At 38.4% G+C, this 23,413-nt stretch overlaps 5 protein-coding genes across 9 annotated transcripts; 4 read left to right on the top strand and 1 right to left on the bottom strand.

Annotated features, from left to right (window-relative positions):
• Positions 1–826: 826 nt before the first annotated feature.
• LOC109153039 lies at positions 827–3,309 on the top strand. Its single transcript, XM_019300777.1, has 2 exons — positions 827–2,091; positions 2,676–3,309. The coding sequence occupies exons 1-2, from the start codon at positions 827–829 to the stop codon at positions 3,307–3,309; spliced, it is 1,899 nt and encodes a 632-aa protein (XP_019156322.1).
• A 3,264-nt stretch (positions 3,310–6,573) lies between these two features.
• Positions 6,574–8,262, top strand: LOC109151923 (protein CHUP1, chloroplastic). The gene is made up of 2 exons (XM_019299528.1): positions 6,574–7,416; positions 7,503–8,262. Exons 1-2 carry the CDS (start codon positions 6,661–6,663, stop codon positions 7,971–7,973), a joined length of 1,227 nt encoding a protein of 408 aa, XP_019155073.1. The 5' UTR covers positions 6,574–6,660; the 3' UTR covers positions 7,974–8,262.
• Positions 8,263–8,642: 380 nt separating this feature from the next.
• LOC109151731 (peptidyl-prolyl cis-trans isomerase FKBP16-4, chloroplastic) lies at positions 8,643–11,261 on the top strand. Its single transcript, XM_019299452.1, has 10 exons — positions 8,643–8,821; positions 8,951–9,073; positions 9,209–9,264; positions 9,353–9,408; positions 9,537–9,594; positions 9,712–9,786; positions 10,111–10,200; positions 10,407–10,484; positions 10,941–10,981; positions 11,060–11,261. The coding sequence occupies exons 1-10, from the start codon at positions 8,737–8,739 to the stop codon at positions 11,085–11,087; spliced, it is 690 nt and encodes a 229-aa protein (XP_019154997.1). The 5' UTR covers positions 8,643–8,736; the 3' UTR covers positions 11,088–11,261.
• A 440-nt stretch (positions 11,262–11,701) lies between these two features.
• On the top strand, positions 11,702–18,008 carry LOC109149270 (pre-mRNA-splicing factor ATP-dependent RNA helicase DEAH10-like). Of its 2 annotated transcripts, none has more exons than XM_019296952.1 (12): positions 11,702–12,050; positions 12,140–12,186; positions 12,270–12,350; positions 12,958–13,174; positions 13,476–13,893; positions 14,118–14,321; positions 14,944–15,104; positions 15,575–15,760; positions 16,111–16,342; positions 17,013–17,212; positions 17,375–17,509; positions 17,591–18,008. In XM_019296952.1, the coding sequence occupies exons 1-12, from the start codon at positions 11,968–11,970 to the stop codon at positions 17,772–17,774; spliced, it is 2,148 nt and encodes a 715-aa protein (XP_019152497.1). In that variant the 5' UTR covers positions 11,702–11,967; the 3' UTR covers positions 17,775–18,008. The 2 variants fall into 2 exon arrangements, with proteins under 2 accessions (XP_019152497.1, XP_019152505.1); XM_019296960.1 differs by having other exon boundaries at positions 12,270–12,387.
• Positions 18,009–18,023: 15 nt separating this feature from the next.
• On the bottom strand, positions 18,024–22,082 carry LOC109149282 (aspartic proteinase-like protein 2). Of its 4 annotated transcripts, none has more exons than XM_019296973.1 (10): positions 21,610–22,080; positions 20,705–20,834; positions 20,370–20,620; positions 20,041–20,268; positions 19,721–19,883; positions 19,124–19,200; positions 18,925–19,033; positions 18,774–18,831; positions 18,586–18,657; positions 18,024–18,495 (listed from the first exon to the last, which is right to left on the bottom strand). In XM_019296973.1, the coding sequence occupies exons 1-10, from the start codon at positions 21,861–21,863 to the stop codon at positions 18,356–18,358; spliced, it is 1,482 nt and encodes a 493-aa protein (XP_019152518.1). In that variant the 5' UTR covers positions 21,864–22,080; the 3' UTR covers positions 18,024–18,355. The 4 variants fall into 4 exon arrangements, with proteins under 4 accessions (XP_019152518.1, XP_019152527.1, XP_019152537.1 ...); XM_019296982.1 differs by having other exon boundaries at positions 18,925–19,030; XM_019296992.1 differs by having other exon boundaries at positions 18,925–19,027; positions 21,610–22,079.
• Between the last annotated feature and the right edge of the window lie 1,331 nt (positions 22,083–23,413).

Genomic DNA, 23,413 nt, shown 5'->3' with positions numbered 1-23,413 from the left:
CCCTGGTCTTTTGATAATAGTACGCTGGTGTGTAAGCAGGTCCCTGACGGAGTTATGCCGGTCGATGTAGTGCTGGATACGGTGGATTTATGGGTTCAACTACATGGGCTGCCGAATGGATACTCATCTAGTAGAATTTTGGAGCAGATTGGAAATTTCATGGGTACGTTTGTGAAATATGATGATCGTTTTGATAACGCCCCGTGGAAGACATATCACCGTATTAGGGTTTCGTTGCCAGTTGATAAACCCTTGAAGAGACGAATGAATTTCATTAAGCGAGATAACACGAGTTGCTGGGTCATGTTTAAGTACGAACGCCTTCATACATTTTCTATTTTTGCGGGATGTTAGGCCACTCGTATCAGTTCTGTCGGGGGGCAAGGGACTCGAAGATGCCGGTGGAGGAGTACTTGTATGGCCCGGAGCTACGGGCAGGAGGGAGTCGTGGCCCTAGGCCGGTGGGGGGCAGCTGGTTGTTGCCGACGGGTCGGCATGCCGTGGGAAAGAAACCGCCAGCTGACCGAGCGGTTGTGGAGGGGGGTTCGCAAGGTGAGAACCGGACCGAGGGGGTGGTTGAGCCGGAGGTGGTGGCGGTAGCCAAGCGTCGCCGGGGGGAGGTGGAGGGGGAGGGACGTAGGTCCGATGGAGGTGATATTGTCATGGCTGAGATTCCAAAAAACTTGCAGCAGGCGGGCTCTGGTTCCCAGACCCGCCCGAATCAATGAGTACTTTAAGTTGGAACTGCCGTGGCTTGGGTAATCCACGGACAGTTTGGGAGATTGTGGACATGGTGTCCTGAAAGCAACCTGATTTTGTATTTCTAATGGAGACTAAGGTGGCACGTGATCATGCAGAGCGGTTACGTGTTAAAATCGGTTACGAAGGACTCTTTTATGTTGACAGTGATGGGCTAAGTGGTGGAATTGTGCTACTGTGGAAGAAGAATAGTACGGCTCGGCTAATCAGTTACTCAACGAACTACGTTGATGTTGGGGTAACTATTCCTGGCTTTCCTGAATGGCGAATGACAGGTTATTATGGATTTTCTGAACGAACACGACGTGCGGAGTCATGGGATCTTTTGAGAACGCTGTCGGGTAGTTCAAACCTCCCCTGGGTTGTTATTGGAGATTTTAATGATTTGTTATATCAGAATGAGAAGAGAGGGGGAAATCCGCATCCGAATAGCCTCCTATGTGGCTTTGGGGAAGCTATTGAGGACTGTGGTCTTGCGCAACTGCCTATGGTTGGCTATCCTTACACATGGGAGAAGGGGAAGGGGACAGCAAACTGGATGGAGGAGAGGCTCGATAAAGTTCTAGTAACGGACGAGTGGCGGGGTATGGTGATGGGGGCTAAGGTGTTGAATCTGAGAACTCGGAAGTCTGACCACTCGGCTCTCTTTCTGGGGATTCAGGACTCCGGTGGGGGTGTTGGGCCTCGCAGAAGGGGTTTTCGTTTTGAGATGGCCTGGTTGCATGATGAGGGGTGCATAAGGGTGGTAGAGCAGTCCTGGCAGGAGGGGAGGGGCCAGGGTTTGCAGAGCTGTATTCAGTATTGTGGGACCCAGTTAACACGATGGGGTGGAGACCGGTACCATAAGTACGGAAAACGGATTAATGAATTGACAAGAGAGCAGCAGCGTCTGAGGGGGCGTACTGACCCGGCCTCCCTAGCTGAGTTTCAGCGCCTAGAACAGCTGTTAAGCTGTGCAGAAGTTCAGGAGGATACATACTGGAGACAGAGAGCCAAGCAACACTGGCTTAAGGAGGCTGACGCGAATACGAAGTTTTTCCACAGGTATGCCTCTCACCGAAAAAAGAAGAATACTATTACTAGATTGATGAATGATAATGGGGATTGGGTTGAGGGGGAGCCTATGAAAAATATTATTCTGCAATATTATAATCGTATTTTCTCTGCTGGAACCCCCGGAACTTGGGAGGATTTCTTTGAGGGAATTGTCCCGCGAATCACGCAGGCACAGAATGAGTCTTTGTTGCGTCCGTTTGAACTGGATGAGGTTAAGAGTGCACTGTTTGCGATGTTTTCGGACAAGGCACCATGTCCGGATGGAATGAATCCAGGGTTTTACCAACATTTTTGGGATGTGGTTGGGGGAGATGTGGCGAGTTTTATAGTTAATTGTGTTGAGTCTTGTGATTTCCCGCCTGGTTTGACTGAGACTGATATTGTTCTAATCCCTAAGAAGAAAACTCCGGAGTATGTCACTGATTTGCGGCCTGTAGCCCTCAGTAATGTGGTCTATAGAGTTATGGCAAAAATGTTGGCTAATAGAATGAAGCCGTTAATGGAAGGGGTAATATCTGAGTCACAAAGCGCATTTATCCCGGATAGATTGATAACGGATAATATACTATTAGCTGCAGAGGTGGGGCATTTTTTTAATAGGAAACAATGTGGAATGGGGGGATGGAGTGCCCTTAAATTAGACATGGCAAAGGCATATGATCGGGTTGAATGACCTTTCTTACGAAGGATGATGTTGGCGCTGGGATTTCATGCTGGTTGGGTGGAGTTGATTATGAAGTGTGTAACCTCTGCCTCATATAATATTCAGGTGAATGGAGTAAGATGTGATCCGATTATACCCACTCGCGGAATAAGGCAAGGGGATCCTTTGTCCCCATATCTATTTATTATTTGTGCAGAGGGTCTATCTTTGATGTTGCATCAGGCACATACTGTGGGATCGATGCATGGCTGCAGGGTAGCAAGGGGAGCCCCCCGATTTCTCACTTATTTTTTGCAGATGATAGTTTACTGTTTTTTAAGGCCAAGGCGGAGGAAGCAACTGAGGTTAAAAGGTGTCTGTCTGTTTATGAGAGTTTATCCGGGCAGGCGGTAAATTACCACAAGTCGAGTATATGTTATAGCAGAAATACTAGTGAGGAAAATAGACAAGATGTGGCTCAGATTTTGGGTGTGGCACAGGCACCGAATTATGGCAAGTATTTGGGACTCCCCTCTTTTATTGGAAGACACAAAAAAGCAGTTTTTGCGTATGTGGAAGATAAAATCCGTCAAAGGATTGGATCATGGAATAAAAAACTGCTATCACAGGCAGGGAAAGAAATTCTTTTGAAAACTGTAGCACAATCTATGCCAACGTTTTCAATGAGTGTTTTCTTGTTACCTGTATCAGTGTGTACGGCGATAGAAAGAATGATGAATCGTTACTGGTGGGATTCTGGAACTGACAGGCGAATACACTGGAAGGCATGGGATAAGCTATGTGTACCAAAGAAATATGGTGGGCTAGGATTTAAAGAGGGAGAATGTTGATTAAGCCTGACTCTCTAGTAGCACGCGTATATAAAGCCCGGTATTTTCCGAAAGGATCGTTCTTTGATGCACAGATGGGAAATAATCCCAGTTTCTGCTGGCGGAGCATCATGGCAGCAAAGAGTATTATTTGTGGTGGGGTCAGGCGCAGAATTGGTAATGGGGAATCCACATTCATATGGACCCACCCTTGGCTACGAAATGACCATGACCCAATGATACAAACAGAAATGCCAGTACAGTTGAAGGAAACCAAGGTGGCAGGTTTGATAGATCAGCAAACTGGTGCCTGGGATCCCTCAATCTTAACTGATTTATTTCAACCCAGTGATGTGGCGGAAATTATGAAAATACCCATCTCCCCGGAATATGATGATACCTGGTACTGGCATGGGGATCTAAGAGGAGAGTACACTGTTAAAAGTGAGTATAAGCAAGTAGTGGGAAATTATCAACACACTAATGGGATATTTACAAAGTGGTTATCCCTATGGAAGTTAAAAATCCCCCCAAAATGGAGAATGTTTCTATGGAGAGCCGTTAGTGATATATTGCCCACTACTACAAACTTGCTTATAAAGAGGGTGGAGGTGGATCCAAGATGTGCCATGTGTGGATCATCTCAAGAAGACATAATGCATGCATTGGTGTTGTGTGATTTTGCAAAGAACATTTGGGATAAATCTAACCTCACAATTCCAAATATAATCACAAATATTTTTTATGTTTGGTTTGATGAACTTCTACATGTTCTAGACTCTGATGGGATATTCTATGCAGTAGCAATACTTTACAATATATGGAGAGCAAGGAACAGGGCCGTATGGGAAGCAACATTGCCACGGCCGGAAGTGGTCCTCAGAATAGCCGCTGCTGCCAAGCTGGCTTGGTCTCGGGCGCACCCACAGCAGCACACGGCACCGCCCACCACGCTCCTAGCAGCGCCAAATCCGACGCAAGAAAACGCCAACCTCCATGCGCCAGATTCCACTGCTGCCGAACCGCCTGGACTGCCAAGGCGCATATGCCGTGTGGACGGGGGGTATTTGCAGGAGACGGGACGAGCTACTTTGGGGGTACTGTTACTAGACTCGGACGGGGGTATGTCTCGGCATTCAGTGGACCACTACAAGGATGCTCCTCACCACTTATGGCAGAGGTGCTCGCATGTAAGGAGGCTCTATCATGGTTGAAGGATCGGGGTGAACAGAATGTTGAGATCTATACGGACTGCTTGACACTACATCACTATCTTACTACACCAACTATTGTGCTGCGCACATATCTAGGCTATGCCATTGACACTTGCAGACTTATTGCATCTTCGTTTCAGTCTTGTTCGTTTCATTGTATTCCTAGAGTAGAGAACCATTTAGCTCATGCTTTAGCTACTACGGCTTATTAGCAAACTGCAATTATGTATTGGGATCTGCACCCACCGGATATTATTTCGGCCTATTTTTAATGAAGCATCATATAATTTTCAAAAAAAAAATACTATACTTCTGCCTCAAATAAATATTCTAAACTTGTGCTTAATTGTAATTTTGAGTAAACATCATTCTTGTGCCCATAAATTGTTCAAGAGATCTTAAGTTGTAATTAAGTTTATAACACAACAATGGAGTTCCTGTTAGAAATTTATATAATAAATAGTTAAATGTTATGTGTTCAGACATGGTTATCGAAAATTTAAATAATATATACGGAGTATATATTAGTGTTGGGGGTTACATAAATTAATTTAAACTTGTAAAGAATTTTGTTATTATTTTGATCAAAAAAGTTGCAAGTACAGAAAAAGTTAAACTAATCTTCTGGGTTTTATCAGGTTGATATTTAATGGAGAGATTTTATAGACATCTCTCCGTTGATTGCCTAAGAAATAATTTGATAGATCAGGGAATATGATATTAATTTATTATATTTACTCAATTTAGTAAATGTTATCTGATAGTTATGTAGATTATTATGCAAATTATTTGTATCATTATGAAAATTATAATTATATAAGTTATATAAACTTCTGTGTCATCCATATTTATTTTGGTAATTAAAGTGGCTTATGGAGGTAGTTGTTTGAATGTTATAAATACCAAGGTTTCAAGGCAAATTATATCATGGATCATACCATCAAGGTCTATCTTGCATTATGTCTACAATTGACATATTTTATACATACAGTTAAAGAGTTTATGTGGTGTATGTAGTGTAAATAAATTGAAGGCACATAACTTGTTAATTATACACATATAATATGTGAACTGCAAACACTTAATATGTTAAACAACATATTATATGTCTACAGTGAACTTGTTATGTACTTTCAATTTATTCTAATGCACACAAATTTAACAACAGGTACATAATATGTAAATAGCAGGTACATAATTTTTGAACTAGGGTCCGCAATGCAAGATGGACCCTGGTCCATGGTATAACAATTGAGGTTCTAAGGTATAACAATTGTGGTTGTAAGGAGAGAGTTAAAAAGAATGATGAAAATGTTATTTTCATATGTTGCCTTGAATCTCTTGGTTCTTAGAATGAGTTTATTAGAGATTCTTTGAGACAAAAAATCTCAAATTACAACATTAGTAAATTTTGTAAAATAATTGGTGAGATTTCACATCTTGTATTTCAGAAGTTATGATTTCATTAGAACAGCGATTTACACGCTTAAAAATCATGATAAGTGCTTCCTTGTTTTCTTGAGTCTCGGATTCTTAATACGAGACTCAGGTTACTAACAGTTTCTAAAAGAATAACAAGGAGAGTTGTGATACAAATAATGAGTTTAGTAAGCACTAATTACCACATGTGTTAGACTTATATCTAATCGGTGTGTATTGGATAGTTCTCACTGATGTGTAGTAAATCACACATAAAAAATAAATTGCACTAGAAAGATCATGTGCAACAGGTTTAACTGAGAGAGAGTGTTGCGACTGGTATCAAATCAGTTTTTTTATGTTGAGTGGAACAATAATCATTTGCAGCATAGACAGAGGGAGAATGGAGGAGGAGTCAACATGTATACTATATATTTTGCTGCTACTATAGATCACAATAAGCATGCATGTCAAGGTGGAAACCAATCCATCAATCAAAAAGGAATCATATTCCAAATGCAATAGCAAGGGGAATTAGAGATGGGAAATGGGCATGGGTTAAGTGGCCAAAAAGTAATCCACACCACTCATTCTCCAACCAAAACAATGCTTAAAAGCAAGCATAAATGGCAAGGAATCTTGCTACATATAACGCCACTCTCTGCACCAAGAAATCACCACCCTAAGGCCCCATTTGAACTCTAATAATTCTGAACTCCTGGTTAAGTTGATTCATAAAATGGAGAGCACAAGCTCAAAGATGGAGGCCATGAAGCCTGTTCTGCTCAAAGCTGGAATCCCTCTTGCTGTTACTGTGGCTGGTTTCATCATTGCTAGGATCACACAAAGAAAGGGTTCGTTTTCGCAAGCTTCGTCTTTACAAAGTCACAAAAATTCTCCAGAAAATGAACCTGCTGGGACTTGCAGAGATGAAGGTGGCCTCCCTGGACTTGATTCAGAAACTTTATCCTGCCCAGAATCTGGCAAGAATACAGGTAAGTTGCAAGAAGAAATTATCAGTTCAAAAGGTCAAATCAAAGATAGTCAGGGCAGAGAACGAGAGCTGGAAACTCGATCCGATTACTATAATTTCTTGAAAGAGCAAGAGAACAGGTCTCTGATGGAGATAACTAAGATTGAAATATTGGAAAGGGAAATTTCTGCGTTGCAAGGAGAAAGCCAGAGGTTTGAGAAGATGGTAGCAGAGTATCTGAAGATTATAGAGTTGCTTGAATGTTCAAGATCAGAAAATGTTTTGCTTCATAGAAGGGTTAAAAGGCTCCAGAAGAAAACCAAACATCTTTCTCATGCTGTTAATCCAAAAAACCTTCAGCTTAAAGCAAAAGAGGCAGAAATTTCAAGAAACCAAGCAGAGCTGAGAAACAAGGATGATACAATCAACAAGATAGAGGAAGACTTTAGACAGGTAAAAATGGCTCTTGAAAAATTGCAGCATGAGAGGGATGAACTTCTAAGAAAAGCAGATTCCTATAAGGTATGAACATTCTTCGTTTGATAACGCGATTCGCGATTCAAATCTAGCTTTTTTTTTGACAGAAATGTGTGTAACTTACTTTGCAGAACGATGCAGAAATGGTGAGTATGGATGATTACAAAGAACTAGTGCACGAGCTCGAGAAACTCCATGAAAGTAAGGCAGCAGAAGAGAAAGAACTGGTATACCTAAGGTGGTGCAATGCCTGCTTGAGGCACGAGCTGACGAGAACGAACCAAGAAGACGAAAACCAGTCGGAGGTGAACAATAACGGAGAAGACAGTGGAGAAATTGCAGATTTTGCATCGGATAATGAACTGAGGAGTTCCTCAGTGGGGCAGCATGAGTCTTGCTTAGGCTTCCCAATTGGTGGCCACTCTCATGATCATTCAAAGAGGAAAAAACTGGTTCAAAAATTCAAGAAATGGAGTGAGAAGATGAAGCATAAATTGGATGAGAAAGAGAAGCATCACACCAACAGCTCTGCAAATCATTCATATTCTTCCACTGCTGGGGATTTAATTCTTCCTGCAAGAAACTCATTTTCCAGTGCCTAAGATTTCTGTTTCCTCCAATTTCTGCAGCATTTGGGACTAAGAAGATAGTAATAAAACTTCTTTATTTTCAACTAAATCTGTTTCATTTAGGAATTATGAACTAAAAACACAATCAACTTTAGACACACAATAATTACATGAAAAATGCTAATTTTTTCAAATACAACTTGACACAAGATTAATCATAAGTATATTTGTGTGACATGATGATACTAGAAAACATTGCTTTACTTTCTTGGAAAAGAATCTTTCATCAAGGCAGGAAAGCTAGAAGATTTTTTGGGGTTAATTTATCTTCTTGTTTTTTTTTTTTTTTTTTTTTTTTTTTTACATTAGATTTCCAGCTTACGTTATACTATGCGAGTAACTCAGTCATTCCCTGGGTTCCCACCACTCCTTTCCTATGTACTTTGTGTATAGGGGCCTTCATCACATCTGATTGGTTAAAACACCCACACTACTATTAGAACAAGGCTTTAAGATAATCGGTCGAACCAACAGAGCTAGTCTCACGGGCCGGTCTTCATCACCTTTAATTAGTCAAAATCCCCACACTAAAGCTGGAATAATGATTTAAGGTGATTGATCAAATCAACTAAGGTAACCAAGAATTTATATTGAGTATCTTAATGGGCATAAACAGAAAATATGAAATTGTGGCTAATATTATGGGCATTATCCACCCCTTTCTATACTTCCTCTCAAAATCTGACAAAACTAAACTGATACCCATCTCTCAAGTCTCAACTGTCACTCTAACTGCATGTGTCGGACTATGGATCTCCTCCTCTACCATCCTCTCAAGTCCGCCATGTTTACCCAATCTTTCCCCTCAATTTCTCCCACCAGTTAAGCGCTCTCTCTCTCTCTCTCTCTCTCTCTCTCTATCTCTCTCTCTATCTCTCTCTTCCTCTACACACACAATATAGACATATAGAAACTACCATGTAAGTAAAGACTGAATCTTGAATGCACAGGAAAGTGGAAGTCAAGAATATTACTTTGTCGCTGCTCATCATCATCTCCCGAGCCCACAATCAAAACCTTGTCTTTGCAGAATGAGGGAAGAAGGGCCTTAATGGGCTGCGTTTTGTCAACTGGTAGCTCCATCACTTTCATGGGTTTCCTTTTTCCGCTTCTATTTCCCCCAATTTTCTATCAATTAATGAAATCATTCAGTTTAATGAATTAGGTTGAGTTTTCCCATGGCTAAATTAGTTTCTTTATTTGTTCAGCTGCTAGCATTTATCTCTGTGATGTGGCCAGCGCTGTTAGCACAAGTAGAAGAGCTGTAAGATTCTCCTTTTCATCTAGATTAGTGATAAGATTGTGCTAAATACATTCTTAATTAGTGGGCAAATTTTTCTTTATTGTTGCAGCTTCGAGGTGCAAAAATACCTGAGAGTGATTATACAACTCTTCCTAATGGTCTAAAGTCAGTCTTGGGTTTTCCATTTAGATTCAATTTTGGTTTCATGGGATTTAAGGAATCTCCATTGCTAGAGGAAGTAGTTAAGGATGTTTCTTGAACTTCCCTGTAATGGTGGGATACTAATTCTGCAGGTACTATGATCTAAAGATTGGGAATGGAGCTGAAGCTGTGAAGGGATCTAGAGTTGCAGTACGGTTGTGGCAAAGTTGAAATTTAAATTCACAAGTGCATTAGTTTTGTTTACCTCAGACAATATGGCTAAAGATTACAATTAAGTTGAAATTTAGTATTATGAAATCGTTATAGGTCCACTATGTTGCTAAATGGAGAGGCATTACGTTTATGACAAGCAGACAAGGAATGGGCGTTGGAGGTGGAACGGTATGACTAAGTTGCGTCTATCATTGCCGGTTATTTCGTTTCATTGTTTCCATCATGGTTTCATGCTCAGTTATATATCTTAATTTGTGGCTTGCAAAAGCAACAAATATGCTTCTCTTAAAGTTACTCTGATTAATCTGTCATAAACTTCCTTTTCATCCTTGTTGGTATTTCCATGTATCACTCGTAAGTCTGGCCGTTATAGCTTATGAAAGTTGCCAAAAGTTTCCCTTCAAACTTCAAAGTGATCAATACCGAGCAACTGGTACTTACAAGTGTTATGCGTTTGTATCTAATGTAATACGGTTTGTTTCCTTGATGAAGCCTTACGGATTTGATGTGGGCCAATCAGAGCGAGGGACAGTCCTTAAAGGATTAGACCTTGGTGTTCAAGGCATGAGAGTGGGAGGACAGGTGAGATTAATTTGTATTATAGTTTATGCTTTTCATTGATTTGCATTTGGCATGTCCTCCTTTATGTACTGTATGAGATGGTACTATATTCTCGAAGAACCTCTTAATTCCATTTGTATATATGATAGTGTAACTGAGGATAAATGATATGTCCACTCTATAATGAAGGCCGAACAAAACTGAATTGAAGTTCTAAATTTTTGCAGCGCTTACTGATAGTCCCTCCTAATCTAGCTTACGGAAACAAAGGGGTTCAGGAAATCCCTCCAAATGCAACTATCGAGGTGATGTTTTGATTTCAAAGCTTATCATTTGTTTCACTTCATATAGTCACAGCAACCCATTAGGTGGGAGGACCAGTGTCTGGTGCCCACAAAGAGCCCACCACATTCCGTGTGACTCCCAATTGAAGCATGAATTGCACATTAATGGTTATATGCTCAACACGCTGTGCGGTGGGTTCATGACCTTTGGTCTGACTCTGATATCAAATTGAAGCATGTGCTCCATCTCAACTAAAAGCCTAAGCTGATAGTTGGATTGCACATTAATGGTTATATGCTCAACACTCCCACACTGCGGCTGCCATGACTCAATCTTGCGTCCTAGCCCGCAATCTGCCACCCAGGAATCAACTGAGTTACCCGTGCGGGCTTAACCGTCTCTTTTCAAGCTTCTTTTCGTGCCTTTCGATCTTTCTTACTTCTTAGTCCTTAAGCTTCCTCTCTTTTGAAATGCAGTTGGATGTGGAACTGCTGTCAATCAAACAGAGCCCATTTGGGTAAGCAAGTTATAGCATCTGGTTTTCTTCAGTGTCTGCACTTTGTTCAGTCATAACAACACTCTTCTTATTGTGCAGGACTGCTGTTAAAGTCATTGAAGGATAACTGCACTATGATTTAGTCTCCAAACATCTTTCTGTCTGTCTGGTTGGTTTAGTATAGAAACCCACAATTTGTTGTAAAAAAGTTAATAAGAATTATTTCGAGTTTGCAAATATATATTTGACTCTTGTTTTCACGGCTCTGTAACTTATAAGGCCGTTTGTTACTTTCTCATTATTTAAATTCTTGATTAGATTTATAGGTGACAGTTTACTTTAGTCTTTTTTTTTTTTTAAAAAATTAGAAAATTTATTTTTATCATAGTATTATTGTGACATAATCATTTGTTGTTCTTTAAATATCATTAAATATAAGGGTATTTTGGTTTTCAAATATGATTTTTAAAAAAAAAATAAATATAAAAAATATAGCAGGTCAATTTACTTTATATAAAAAAGATCAAAATATATTTGTGTTTAACAATATTTCAGTGATTTTGTTAAGGGTGAACTAAAAATGATCATGCCACAATAATACTAGAAACAAATGAGGATGTTATGATATAAAAAAAAAAAAAAAGGATTAATTAACTCTAATTAAAGGACTAAAAAAATTGTATTTTTTCCTTTAAAATTTTATTTGATTGATGCAATTACTTACTCGCCCCCAATGGGCCAACATCACAGATTCACAGCAGCGCCGCTATATCTCCAACGCTGTCGCTGGCTTGCCGGCGAGGTCTTATTCTAGCCGCCAATCGCCGCGGCTTACTTCTTCTAACCCCTCCCGGCTCCCCCACTATTAAACCGGCTCACTAAAACGGTCTACTCTTCTCAAATCACTTCTTAGGGCTCCACTTTCAGTCGGAAGCCCTTCTCCGCCCCGCAAATCTTGAAAACTTGATAGAATTTATTGCCTTTGTCTGTGACAAAAGCTCGAACACATGCCTTCAATGGCGAATCCTGTGAATTCCCCACACAAACATCATCAGAATCAACTAAATAACAGGAAAGGTGACTTCCTCAGGTAGGTGTCTTAACGTCATGTGTCAATTTCTTATCAATACTCGCGTCTCTGTATCTGTATATATTCTTACTCTTTCTTAATGTCTGCAGGCGGCAAAACATTGAAAAACAAAGAAAATCTTTACCAATTGCTACCGGTAACTATTATTCTTCTGTGGCATTTGTTTAATGGTTTGAGAATTGCATAGTAGTGTACTTAAATATGTTGGTTTTTGTCTAGTTGAAAAGCGGCTTGTTGAGGAGGTACACAACAATGACACATTAATAATTGTTGGAGAGACTGGTAGTGGAAAGACGACACGTAAGTTTTCATGCTCGGGGATTGAAGAAAAGGCTTGGTAACTGACATTTCTTGAAGAATGTATATAATTGTTGCCCAATGCACAAAATTTAATCTTTACTTGATATCATTCTCCTATGTGGCTTCCATCTTTAGATTTTTTATATCAGCTGATAAATTAAATTTGTTTTCTGTTTCCGTATTCTTCTTTGCAATCTTTACCAATATTTCATTAAGAGCATAAAAATGCATATTGCTTTCTGGTCATGACACGGTCCAGGGAATTTTCCACATAATGTAGGTTTGTAGGCTTGGTGCAGGAACCTTTACCTATGGTTTTACAAATGTTGTTTGGGGGATAAAAACTTTGACCAAATTGCCAATTTGTAGCACTCTGTTACCATAGAGTCGTAGACAATCTTCAAGGGCCTCTAAGTGATTCATTAAATCCATTTCAAGAAATGGGTTTCCAAAAGAAAATGGATACATTTATCGATCATAAAATTATAAAAATCACGATGTCTTTAAGATTTTTATAAAATTTCATTCAAAGATAACAGAGCATTCTCCAAACTGCCATTCCTCCCTCTGGTGTATATTTTAATTTTAACTGGCCGCATTGTTGCAGAGTTACCTCAGTACCTTTATCATGGAGGATTTTGTAATGATGGTCGAATTATTGGGGTCACTCAACCCAGACGTGTTGCAGCCATAACTGTCGCAAAACGAGTTGCTGAGGAATGTGGTGTTGAATTGGGTCAAAGGGTTGGCTATGCCATTAGATTTGAGGATGTGACTTCCAACTTAACAAAGATCAAGTACATGACAGATGGTTTGCTTCTTAGGTAACAAGAGATATTATTTTGTTGCACATAAAATCTGTTTTATTTGGGGAAAAAACAAATATTTATCGTTAAGCATACGTTTTGTATATGATTAAATTAAAATTATATAGCTACAGATATCTCTAAAGATCCATTTACACAATTGTAATAATATCATAATATATATTGATACAATCATGTTAGGGATCCATGTAAAGCATACATTTTCTTAAATGATTAAATTAAAATTATATAGCTACAGATATCTCTAACGATCCATTTATACCATTATAATATTATAATATATATTAATTGATTACAGGGAAGCATTATTGGATCCATACCTCTCCAAGTATTCTGTTATTATTGTTGATGAGGCTCATGAGAGAACAGTCCACACTGATGTGTTACTTGGCTTGTTGAAGAATGTACAGAAAGCAAGGTCAAAAAATGTGTGTGGAGGGGTAAATATTGATAGTGTGAAGCCTAAGAATGAGCTTCCGTTGGAGGATAAAAAGGAGGCTCATTCTGATGGTATCTTCAAAAAGTTTCATGCCAAAAAGTACACCCCGCTGAAATTGGTAATCATGTCTGCTAGTCTGGATGCACGTGTCTTTTCTGAGTACTTTGGTGGTGCTAGAGCAGTTCATGTTCAGGGGCGACAATATCCTGTAGATATATTTTACACCCTTAAGCCCGAGACAGATTACATAGATGCAGCATTGATTACTATTTTTCAGGTATTTATCTAATTCTATTTTGGAAATAAATATCTGTCATAACCACCTGTTTCTTCAACATATTTACATGTGTTCTATAGTTACTACAGCTGTCTGAACCCTTCATTTCCCCCTCCCTGAGCTGTTGTTTTCCCAAACAATTAATTAGTGAGCTACTGCTCTTTTTATCCAGTTCAAAATCTTTTGCAACAACTTTTCAATTGCTTCACTTCCTTGTATTTTAGATACATATGGAGGAGGGCCCTGGTGATATACTGGTTTTTCTTACTGGCCAAGAAGAGATTGAATCTGCTGAGAGGCTTGTTCATGACCACCTTCGACATTTACCTGAAGGCAATAAGAAGCTCTTAACATTTCCCATATTTTCATCTCTTCCCTCTGAGAAACAAATGAAAGTTTTTATGCCTGCACCAGCTGGATATCGTAAGGTTGATTTATTTTCATGCTAGATTTTTCTCATAATTGGCAATAGGGTTGATAAAAAAGCTAGTTACTGGTATATTTAATATAAAACTCCATTTAGATTCAAATTAGAATAGACCTGAGGATATTGGCATCATGATACTGAACTTTTTACTCCATATATAAGTTTCCTGTATGAGTTAGGATAGTCTAATCATTCATGTTTCAGCTGCTCATGTTATAGTTGTTTCCTTGAGATTCAACTCTATTTAGATCAGTGGCATTTCTGTACCTACTGTTGTTCCTGCACTCTACCTATGAAATATCTATCCTATTAGGTGTGCACTACCTTTTTTTTATTTCTATTCTGTAATCATTCACAAGTGACTATTCATAAATTAATGATTATGCAGCAAGTAAACCTTCAATGTTATGGGAGAGCTAAGAAGCTAATACTTTACCTTTGCCATGAATTATCAAATTGTTTCAATTTACTAGATTACAAAAAGCTGAAGAAAATTTTCTTTTCTTTTCTGCTTTTCACATTGGTATTGCCTTGGAAGGCTGTTGCTGTACTGCAAGCATTCTCCTATTACCAACTTTTATGTGGTTCTTGCCAAATCTATATATCTTCTCTACATCTTTTAGGTAATACTGGCAACTAATATTGCTGAGACATCAGTGACAATACCTGGAATCAAGTATGTCATTGATCCTGGGTTGGTGAAAGCACGTACCTATGATGCTGATATGGGAATTGACTCACTGATTGTTGTGAAAACATCCAAAGCGCAAGCACTGCAGAGGAGGTGAGCTGTTTAGTGTGAAAGTGTATGTGCAAATTACCGTCACATGTAATCAGCATCTGTTGCCATTCCCCTGGCCCATGCCTAGTATAGCGTTAATATCCAAGTCTACAAGTTTAAGAAGAGAATCTCTTATTAACATTCACACTAGTTTTCCTTGAATTAGGTCTTTGGTGGATTGACATACATGGGTTTTGAAGTGACCTGCAAAAATCATGTCTTTCATTTAAGTGGAACTTCTTGATTTGTAGAAGGGGTTTCTGAGATTGTGTTATTGCTTGTTCCTATTGTATTTTTTATTTTTTATTTTTTATTTTAAAATATGATCTTCAGGTATACAGTATGAAAAAAAAAATGTATCGAAGTATTAAACATAATGAAAGTTAGTATTACGAAATGCGGTACTTCCTTTACCCGTCGCTTTTGAATGAAATGAAGGCTTAATTTCTTTTGGCTTTTGGCTTTAATTACAGTGGTCGTGCTGGCCGTGAAGGACCTGGCAAATGCTACCGCCTTTATCCCGAAAGTGAGTTTGAGAAACTTGATGATTCTACAATTCCAGAAATCAAGAGATGCAATCTCTCAAATGTTGTGTTGCAGCTCAAGGCTCTGGGGATTGACAATATTGTTGATTTTGATTTCATTGATAAACCAAAGAGGTGATTACAAGAAATTACATGTTGCATCTGCCTCTTGTTTGTTGCTATTTTCATGTATTTAAATAGGTATTCTTGATTTTATTTAAGTGCATGGTTTTCTGAAGCAAAAAGGTGTCTGTATTATCTATGCTATTTACGCTTGATGAATGAGTGAGTGGTAAATTGTACATTTTTTGTGCTCTCTTTTATTAAAAAGCATTTTGAAGATAATAAAGCCAAATAACTTTTCCTTGTGTGCCAGTACTGTCATCAGACCATTTTAGTTGAGTGCCTGGTTTGCTGCATGGTGTTAGCATTGTGATCATCATGAATATTGCTTTGTCTCCCTCACGAGTCCTCCTTTATAACAGGATTGCATTGGTCAAATCAATGGAGACTCTCTTTCTGTTGGGTGCTATAACAGAAAATAACGAACTGTCTGATCCCACTGGGCATCAAATGGCCAGGCTGCCACTAGAACCCATGCATTCAAAGGCTCTCATTCTTGCTGGTGAGTTTGGCTGCCTGGAAGAGATGCTAATATCTGTTGCAATGCTCTCTGTGGAATCCATCTTTTATGCTCCCCGTGAAAAGTTGGAAGAGGTATGCCTTTGTGACACTCTTGATGCATCCTTGATTCCTTGGGCCAACCGATATCAATCCTTAAAGTTAGTATAGTGAAGTTCTGAAATATAGATTGAAGCTACTATAGTTACATGTGAAGTAAAATTATTCTCTTTTATAAGATTTGCATGGGTAAAGGGCATAAGAGAATATAACAAAAATAATGTTTGCAGCCAAGGATGGATTGAAATAGTCATGTTTACAATTGTTTTGCACTTTGAAGTTCTCTTTTTATTTCCTAAATCCTAAGCTTTGACTTTTGAGAGGACATATAATGGCCCTGTGTGGTAACATAGTTAGCTTATCAGCCAATTTTGGCTGTTTGACTTGGTTAAACAGTCAATATGAGTGTTTGATTAATTAGCTTTTTGTATCAGCTTATTGCTCCAAAACGTAAAATTCAAAAAGCTGCTCAAAGCAACTTTTTCGATTAGCTTTTTGAGAAAGTCATTTTGCATGTAATCAGCTATCAGCTAACAACTAATTTACCAAACATCTTTCTATTATCAGCTAATGCTATCAACTAGTCACACCCACTAAGACACTAACCCAACCAGCTAACAACTATTTACCAAGCACCCCCATTATCTGCATATTAGCTTCATTTATTTCTATGTAAACCTGAACAGTTCCTCTTCATTTTGGGCAGTCTCGGAATGCATTGAAAAGCTTTGCCAGTCCTGAAGGAGATCATTTGACTTTGCTTAATGTATATCGTGCTTCTATCGAATTCTTTGAGAAGAGCAAGATCACAAATGGCGAACTGAAAGCTGAAAAGAATCTCAGAAAGTGGTGCAAGGATAATTTCATCAACAGCCGCTCCCTAAGACATGCACGTGACATTCACAGGTTTACTACAATAATCTATAATGTTGACAAACAGCACTTATAAATTTCAACAGGAAGGCTGTTATTGACCTATAGTAGATTCATAATGGAATTTATTTACTTTTTTCATGATACATGTCTAGCTTTTTTATAATTTTTTTTTTTTATTTGGTTCTTTTGCAGTCAAATTCGCAGGAACGTTGAACAGATGGGTCTTCGGGTCTCTTCCTGTGGAGATGACATGCTTATCTTCCGTCGGTGCTTGGCTGCTTCATTTTTCCTTAACGCAGCTCTAAAGCAGCCCGATGGTACATACAGGTTGGGACTTCATTTCCCCATCTAAATCATATGGCCTTGTTACCTTTACACTACTAACTATATTATCTCTTCATTTGGCAGGGTTTTATCAAGTGGCTCGACAGTTCAAATCCACCCGTCTTCTGTGCTGTTTCGAGCAAAACCCGAGTGCATAGTATTTAATGAATTAGTGCAGACTAACTACACGTATGTTCGCAACATCTCTAGAATCGATTATTTGTGGTTAGCTGAGCTCGCTCCTCATTTCTATGCCTTGCAAGACTGATTGATCTATTGATATTTAGTTCCTTAACATTCTTTGTTGTTTACTGGTCACTTCCTTTTTGTGTTTCTGGGAAAACTGCAAAATGGTAGGATCATTTGTACAATGTTGTTTTAGAGGGAAAAAAATTGAACCCAAATCTGGGGGGTGGCCATACTTTTGTTGTATACTGGACATATATTTAGTAGAACAAGAATGAATTTTTATGTGATGAACAAGAATCACACATTTAAGATATATGAATATATTTCATTTCTCACATAAAATAACTACTTTGCATTTGCAACAAATGATATCTATATACAAAATCCTTGTTCATCAACAAACCCTAATTGCATGTATCCAAAAAACAAAAACAAAAAATGGAACCAGCCATGCTTACAAAGCATTATACCTTGATTATCACCCAACTACAAACATAATTTACAACACAAATTGGAAGCTTTTGATCTCCAGTTAGATGAGTAAAAAGCACAACTTCAGGTAGTGACCTAATGATAAGAGGAGATACACAGTTGCCAGTGAGCTGCCTTTGCTATGGCTATGAATTGGAAAAAATCACTTGGATAGGAAACCGTGAGTCACTATAATAAGAAACCGATCATCAGAAACAATATGTGCGTTTTATGGAACGCGCTTCTTGGTGAACGGTTCACACTCAGCTGTCCGGCATTGGTGAATTCATCCTTGCCAGATGTTATGGACACATTAACCGTTGTGGAACCTGCAAGTAGAACGTATGTGAACACAGTTGGTTAGAGTTGATTCCTCATTTTGATAGCAAGAAATGTTGAGTTGAAACTTTGCTACTTACAATCATGGTCGGCCCATCCAACCCTCTGATTGGCTATATCATAAACAACGATTTTATCCTTCAAAACAAGATCTGAGGATCAAGAGATAGGAAAAAGGATTAGTTAATTTTACACAACTGCCTTCACCTTCGGAAAACAAGGGGAAGGGGGCATATCACTTCACTTTTGAGTCAGTGCAAGCACTGACCTCCTAAAATTGTAAGCTCATGTTTCAGAAAGCCATTGCACCATACTTCATTACGGTCCTGTTAAAATCATTTGATACAGTCATCATTTATCATCGTTTAAGATGTTTGTCATGAAACAAATTCAATAATGCAAGAGGTTTCATCACTCACGAGATGATCATAACGGAAAAGGTAATCTCTTGGTCTTAAAACCAAGGTCGCACCACCATCAAAGTTCAAAACCACTGGGGGAAATATGTCGGTTATGCTGCTGCTGCTGCTTTAGATAAGGATACATGGTTGGCCAATCAATCACGCTAACCATTTTCAGAGTATAAAGATAACAGTAAAGAATTGTGAGTGAATGAACCTCGCATTAACGACATAGCACTTTATCCCTTCTTTAGATACAAAGGGACTGGTAGACTGCCAAACCAGGTCATTTATCTGCCGAACAAGAAGGCAAATGGGATTACATATAGGCCATGTTTGGTAACATAGTTAGCTTATCAGCCAATTTTGGCTTGTTTGACCATTATTAGCTGTTTGACTTGGTTAAACAGCCAATATGAGTGTTTGATTAATTAGCTTTTTGTAACAGCTTATTGCTCTAAAACGCTAAAATTCAAAAAGCTACTTAAAGCAGCTTTTCCGATCAGCTTATTGAAAAAGTCATTTTGCATGTAATCAGCTATCAGCTATCAGCTAACGGCTAATGTACCAAACATCTTTTACAATCAGTTAATGTTATCAACTAGTCAAACCCACTAACCCAATAAGCTAACAGCTATTTACCAAATACCCCCAAAATCAGCTCGACACAAATTCCACGTCACTCGGTGCAGTGAAACATCCTTAAGCCAACTTGTCATTGATTGTGAATAAGTATACAAAAAGGATGAAATTTTGGGATATAGTAAGACACGTTTTATTAGCCAACATCTCAAGGAACAGAAGACAAACTTACAGCATTGATAAAGGGTTCATAGGCTTCAGAGGCAAGATAAGCCAAAGTTGTGCCAGAATCTACAATGACTCCTCGATCTCCGGATGTAGCAAACACTGCCGGATCAATAGGCAATACTCGCCCATTCACAGAAATGCTCTGCATATATAAATTATAATGAGGCCTGCAGATAAACAATACAGATTCTGAGAAAGTTTATATGCTGGTAATAGCTTCTCGGCTCAATTAATATAATTAATACAGCAAAATGAGAAACAAGGTATAGAAATCCATCACAAATTCTCAAAAGAGAAAAGGTTATTATACAGAAAAATACGTACTGTGATGGAACGAGGGGTGTATAAATGATTCTTGGATCCAAAATTTCACCAAGAACCAAAATCCCTCCACCCATTTCTTCTCCTTTCAAACAATGTGAAAAAACTTTGGGAGTAATCCCAAGTGATGACAATTGTGATATAACAGAAAGGCCCTGTTGGCCAAACCCAAAGATCCCATCAACTGCTCTATATCCATTAGTCAGAGACCCCGACTGTGAGGTACTACACCTGTTTTCATGTAACATTAAAAAAAAAAAAAAAAAGTGTTGAAGAAGACAAACGTTTCAATGTGAAGAGTTCAACAATATGAATGACCCCAAACAACTCACCCGAAAACTACTTGTGCTGAAGAATTCATGACCAGTGAGTTACCCATGACCATGTCAAAGTATAGCACATCAGATACATAATGGCCAGCCGTGCCACTTCCATCTCCATATTGGAATGAGTAACCGCACTGATTACTTTCAGAAAAGCATTCGGCATAGGCTGTTTGAGTAATAGAAGAACAGATATGGTCCGAACAAGAAATGAGTGAAGCAGTGGATGAGCTGGCAGCATCATAGAAGTTGAGGTCGACCTGCATATTGACTGTCAGAGAAAAACTCATAGCAAATATAATCGCATAAAGCCAACTAAACTGGAAAGGAGCAGACTCTTTTACCCCAAGGCCGCTACTCCTTGGACAACCTTGGCAGGAAGTGCATGCAAGCCACAGGAGGTCACTTCCAGTGTCGAACTGCACATTGTATTCTCTCGGTGGAGACCCCAATTTGACGTTGGCATAATAAAGACTACAGTTACACCAAAATCATCAAGAAAAAAAAAAGAAACAATAGTCAATATCAGCACTTACGCCACATTAAAAGGGTGTCAACTCAACATATCTAGAATGAGATAACGGTTATTAGTAAGTCAGCAACAAACAGTATGGAAGAAAGAAAAAACCGCCTGAAACCAGGATAAACGAAATTTTAAGGAGTTAACGAATACAGCCAATCCATTTATATAAAATGCAAGACTATGAATTCAGAACACATTATTTATGAAAACCCAACACAGGTTCGTTAAAGTAGCACTGGATTAATCTCCATCAAGGCATCAACTATGAAGAATTATGAATATCCATGTAATCTTTGTATGACAGTCATACATATAACATGAACTTTTATGTTTCTATTACTCTGTAGCATCAATTTCCAGAAGTTTCAAACCCCAACCCTGCTCATTGAAGAAAGCCCAATGGAAAAAGTTTAAAGCAAAAGAAAATGAGGGATAATTTCCCTGTTTACATTCTCAAATGCCTATAGTCCAATTCCACTAATCTCTCAGTCATAGAAAGTAAATATATGTATAATACATACAAAGACAAAAGTAATATATAAAAATAAATATAATTGCTTCAAATTTATTCTCAAAATTTAAACAGTTAAATGAACTGAACCTCAATGTACAGAAAGAACTAAAACAAACAAAAAACTTTTCCAAATTCACCAAACTACAAACCGTGTTATATTTAGAGGCAAAGATTCAATTTTTATTTTCCTAAATGGGTTCGGATGAAAGTACCCGAAGGTTGGATCCGCCAACCCCGCAATCGAAAAATTGACGATGCCACCGGAAAGACTCTGCAACATTCGAGCGTGCCTTAACCGGTCCCGAGCTCTAACCACCTCGACCTCCACCTTCTCGTTCGCCGGGAAAGCCCTTTCCAAAGTTATGACCCCATTCGGAAATGTCCCGGAGGCATCCTTCACCGCCGGGAGGGCTACGGCGGCTGCCGCCATCACTGACAGCAGCATCAAGAACTCCACGCCAGCCATGCCCTCAAATACTGGGTAAATTCTGTATCGTAGTGCCCAACAAAATAAGAAGGAATTAGAACATGAGATCAGAAATTTGTAGGGAGAATTTGCTGAATCGCTCGGCTCGGTGGTTGATTGTAAAGCAGAAAGCGTGCTTCGGCTGCTTGTTCACTTTTACGAGTGAGTATTTGCTAACGCTATGGACAGAAGAAAATGCCACAAGTGCATGAACATGAATGTATATATATATATATAATTTATATGGTACGACATCGACATATGCAGAAAAGCCCACATTTTTCTTTCTCCAAACATATTCCATATACCAATCACCCCCGCTAACATTTTTGTAGACCGATGATTCAAAATTCAATCTTGAAGACTCATGTTAATAAATTGTTAATGATAGAGGATCTTGATTATTATTAAACAAATATTATAAATTCGAGTTAATTTTATTATAACTACTAAATTCTAAGTGACATTATGCTATAGCCGTCAAAATAGGCTTTGCCTGTCAGGTCGGGACAAATTATGTTGTGGAATCGTGTCTACCTTGCGAGGTGGACACGATTCCAAAACTGTTCATAATTATAAATATATAGTTTTATAATTATGATCATAGAGTTGTGAACATAATTATGAGGATATAGTTCTGTAATTATGAATATAGAGATTAAATAATTGTGAATATAAAGTTCAAAAATTATGAATATATAGCTTTATAATTGTGAACATATAATTCAGTAATTATGAGCATATAGTTCTGTAATTGTGAATATAGAGTTCAATAATTATGAATATGAAGTTCAAAAATTATGAATATATAGCTTTATAATTATGAACATATAGTTTAGTAATTATGGACATTGAACTGTGTCTACCTTGCACGGTTCCACAGCATAACGATTGCTAGGTCGGCCCGTCTCGCTCCTTACTTAGGTAGGGGTGAGTTTCGAAAATAGCAGCCCACCAAGGAACATGCTCGTTTTTGCCTGTCCCAATCGTTATATCGTGCACTAGGGCGCACAATGCAATGTGTGCCCTGACCAAAACGACATCCTTTTTTATGTTCAGATTTTATGCGTATTATGTTAAGAGTTTATGTGCATTCTGTTAAGAGTTTATGTGCATTCTGTTAAGAGTTTATGTGCATTCTATTATGAGTTTGTGTATATGTATTATGTTAGATTATGTATATTCTGTTATGAGTTTATGTATATTCGAAACATGATATTTTATTTTTTTTAAGTTAACGGTAGAAATGAGAAACAGAATTTCAAAAAAAAAAAAAAAAACATGACCAAAACGCCGTCGTTTTGGCTAGGGCGCACAATGCTTCGTGCGCCCTAGTGCACGATATAATTGCAGGACTGTCCCACCTAGGTTTGTGGCCCGCCCTGTCAGCTCGTATTGACAGCTCTATGTTCCGCTTTTAATATTTTTTTCAAAATATCTCATGTTGGTTCTAATATTATTGTGGCGTGATCATTTTTGATCATCTATTATTATTATTATTATTATTATTATTATTATTATTATTATTATTATTATTATTATTTATAAGA

This window comes from Ipomoea nil, unplaced genomic scaffold (assembly GCF_001879475.1).
Source record: "Ipomoea nil cultivar Tokyo-kokei standard unplaced genomic scaffold, Asagao_1.1 scaffold0268, whole genome shotgun sequence".
Taxonomy (NCBI): Eukaryota; Viridiplantae; Streptophyta; class Magnoliopsida; order Solanales; family Convolvulaceae; genus Ipomoea; species Ipomoea nil.
Note: the sequence above shows the minus strand (reverse complement) of the source record. Positions and strands in the feature narration are given on the sequence as shown.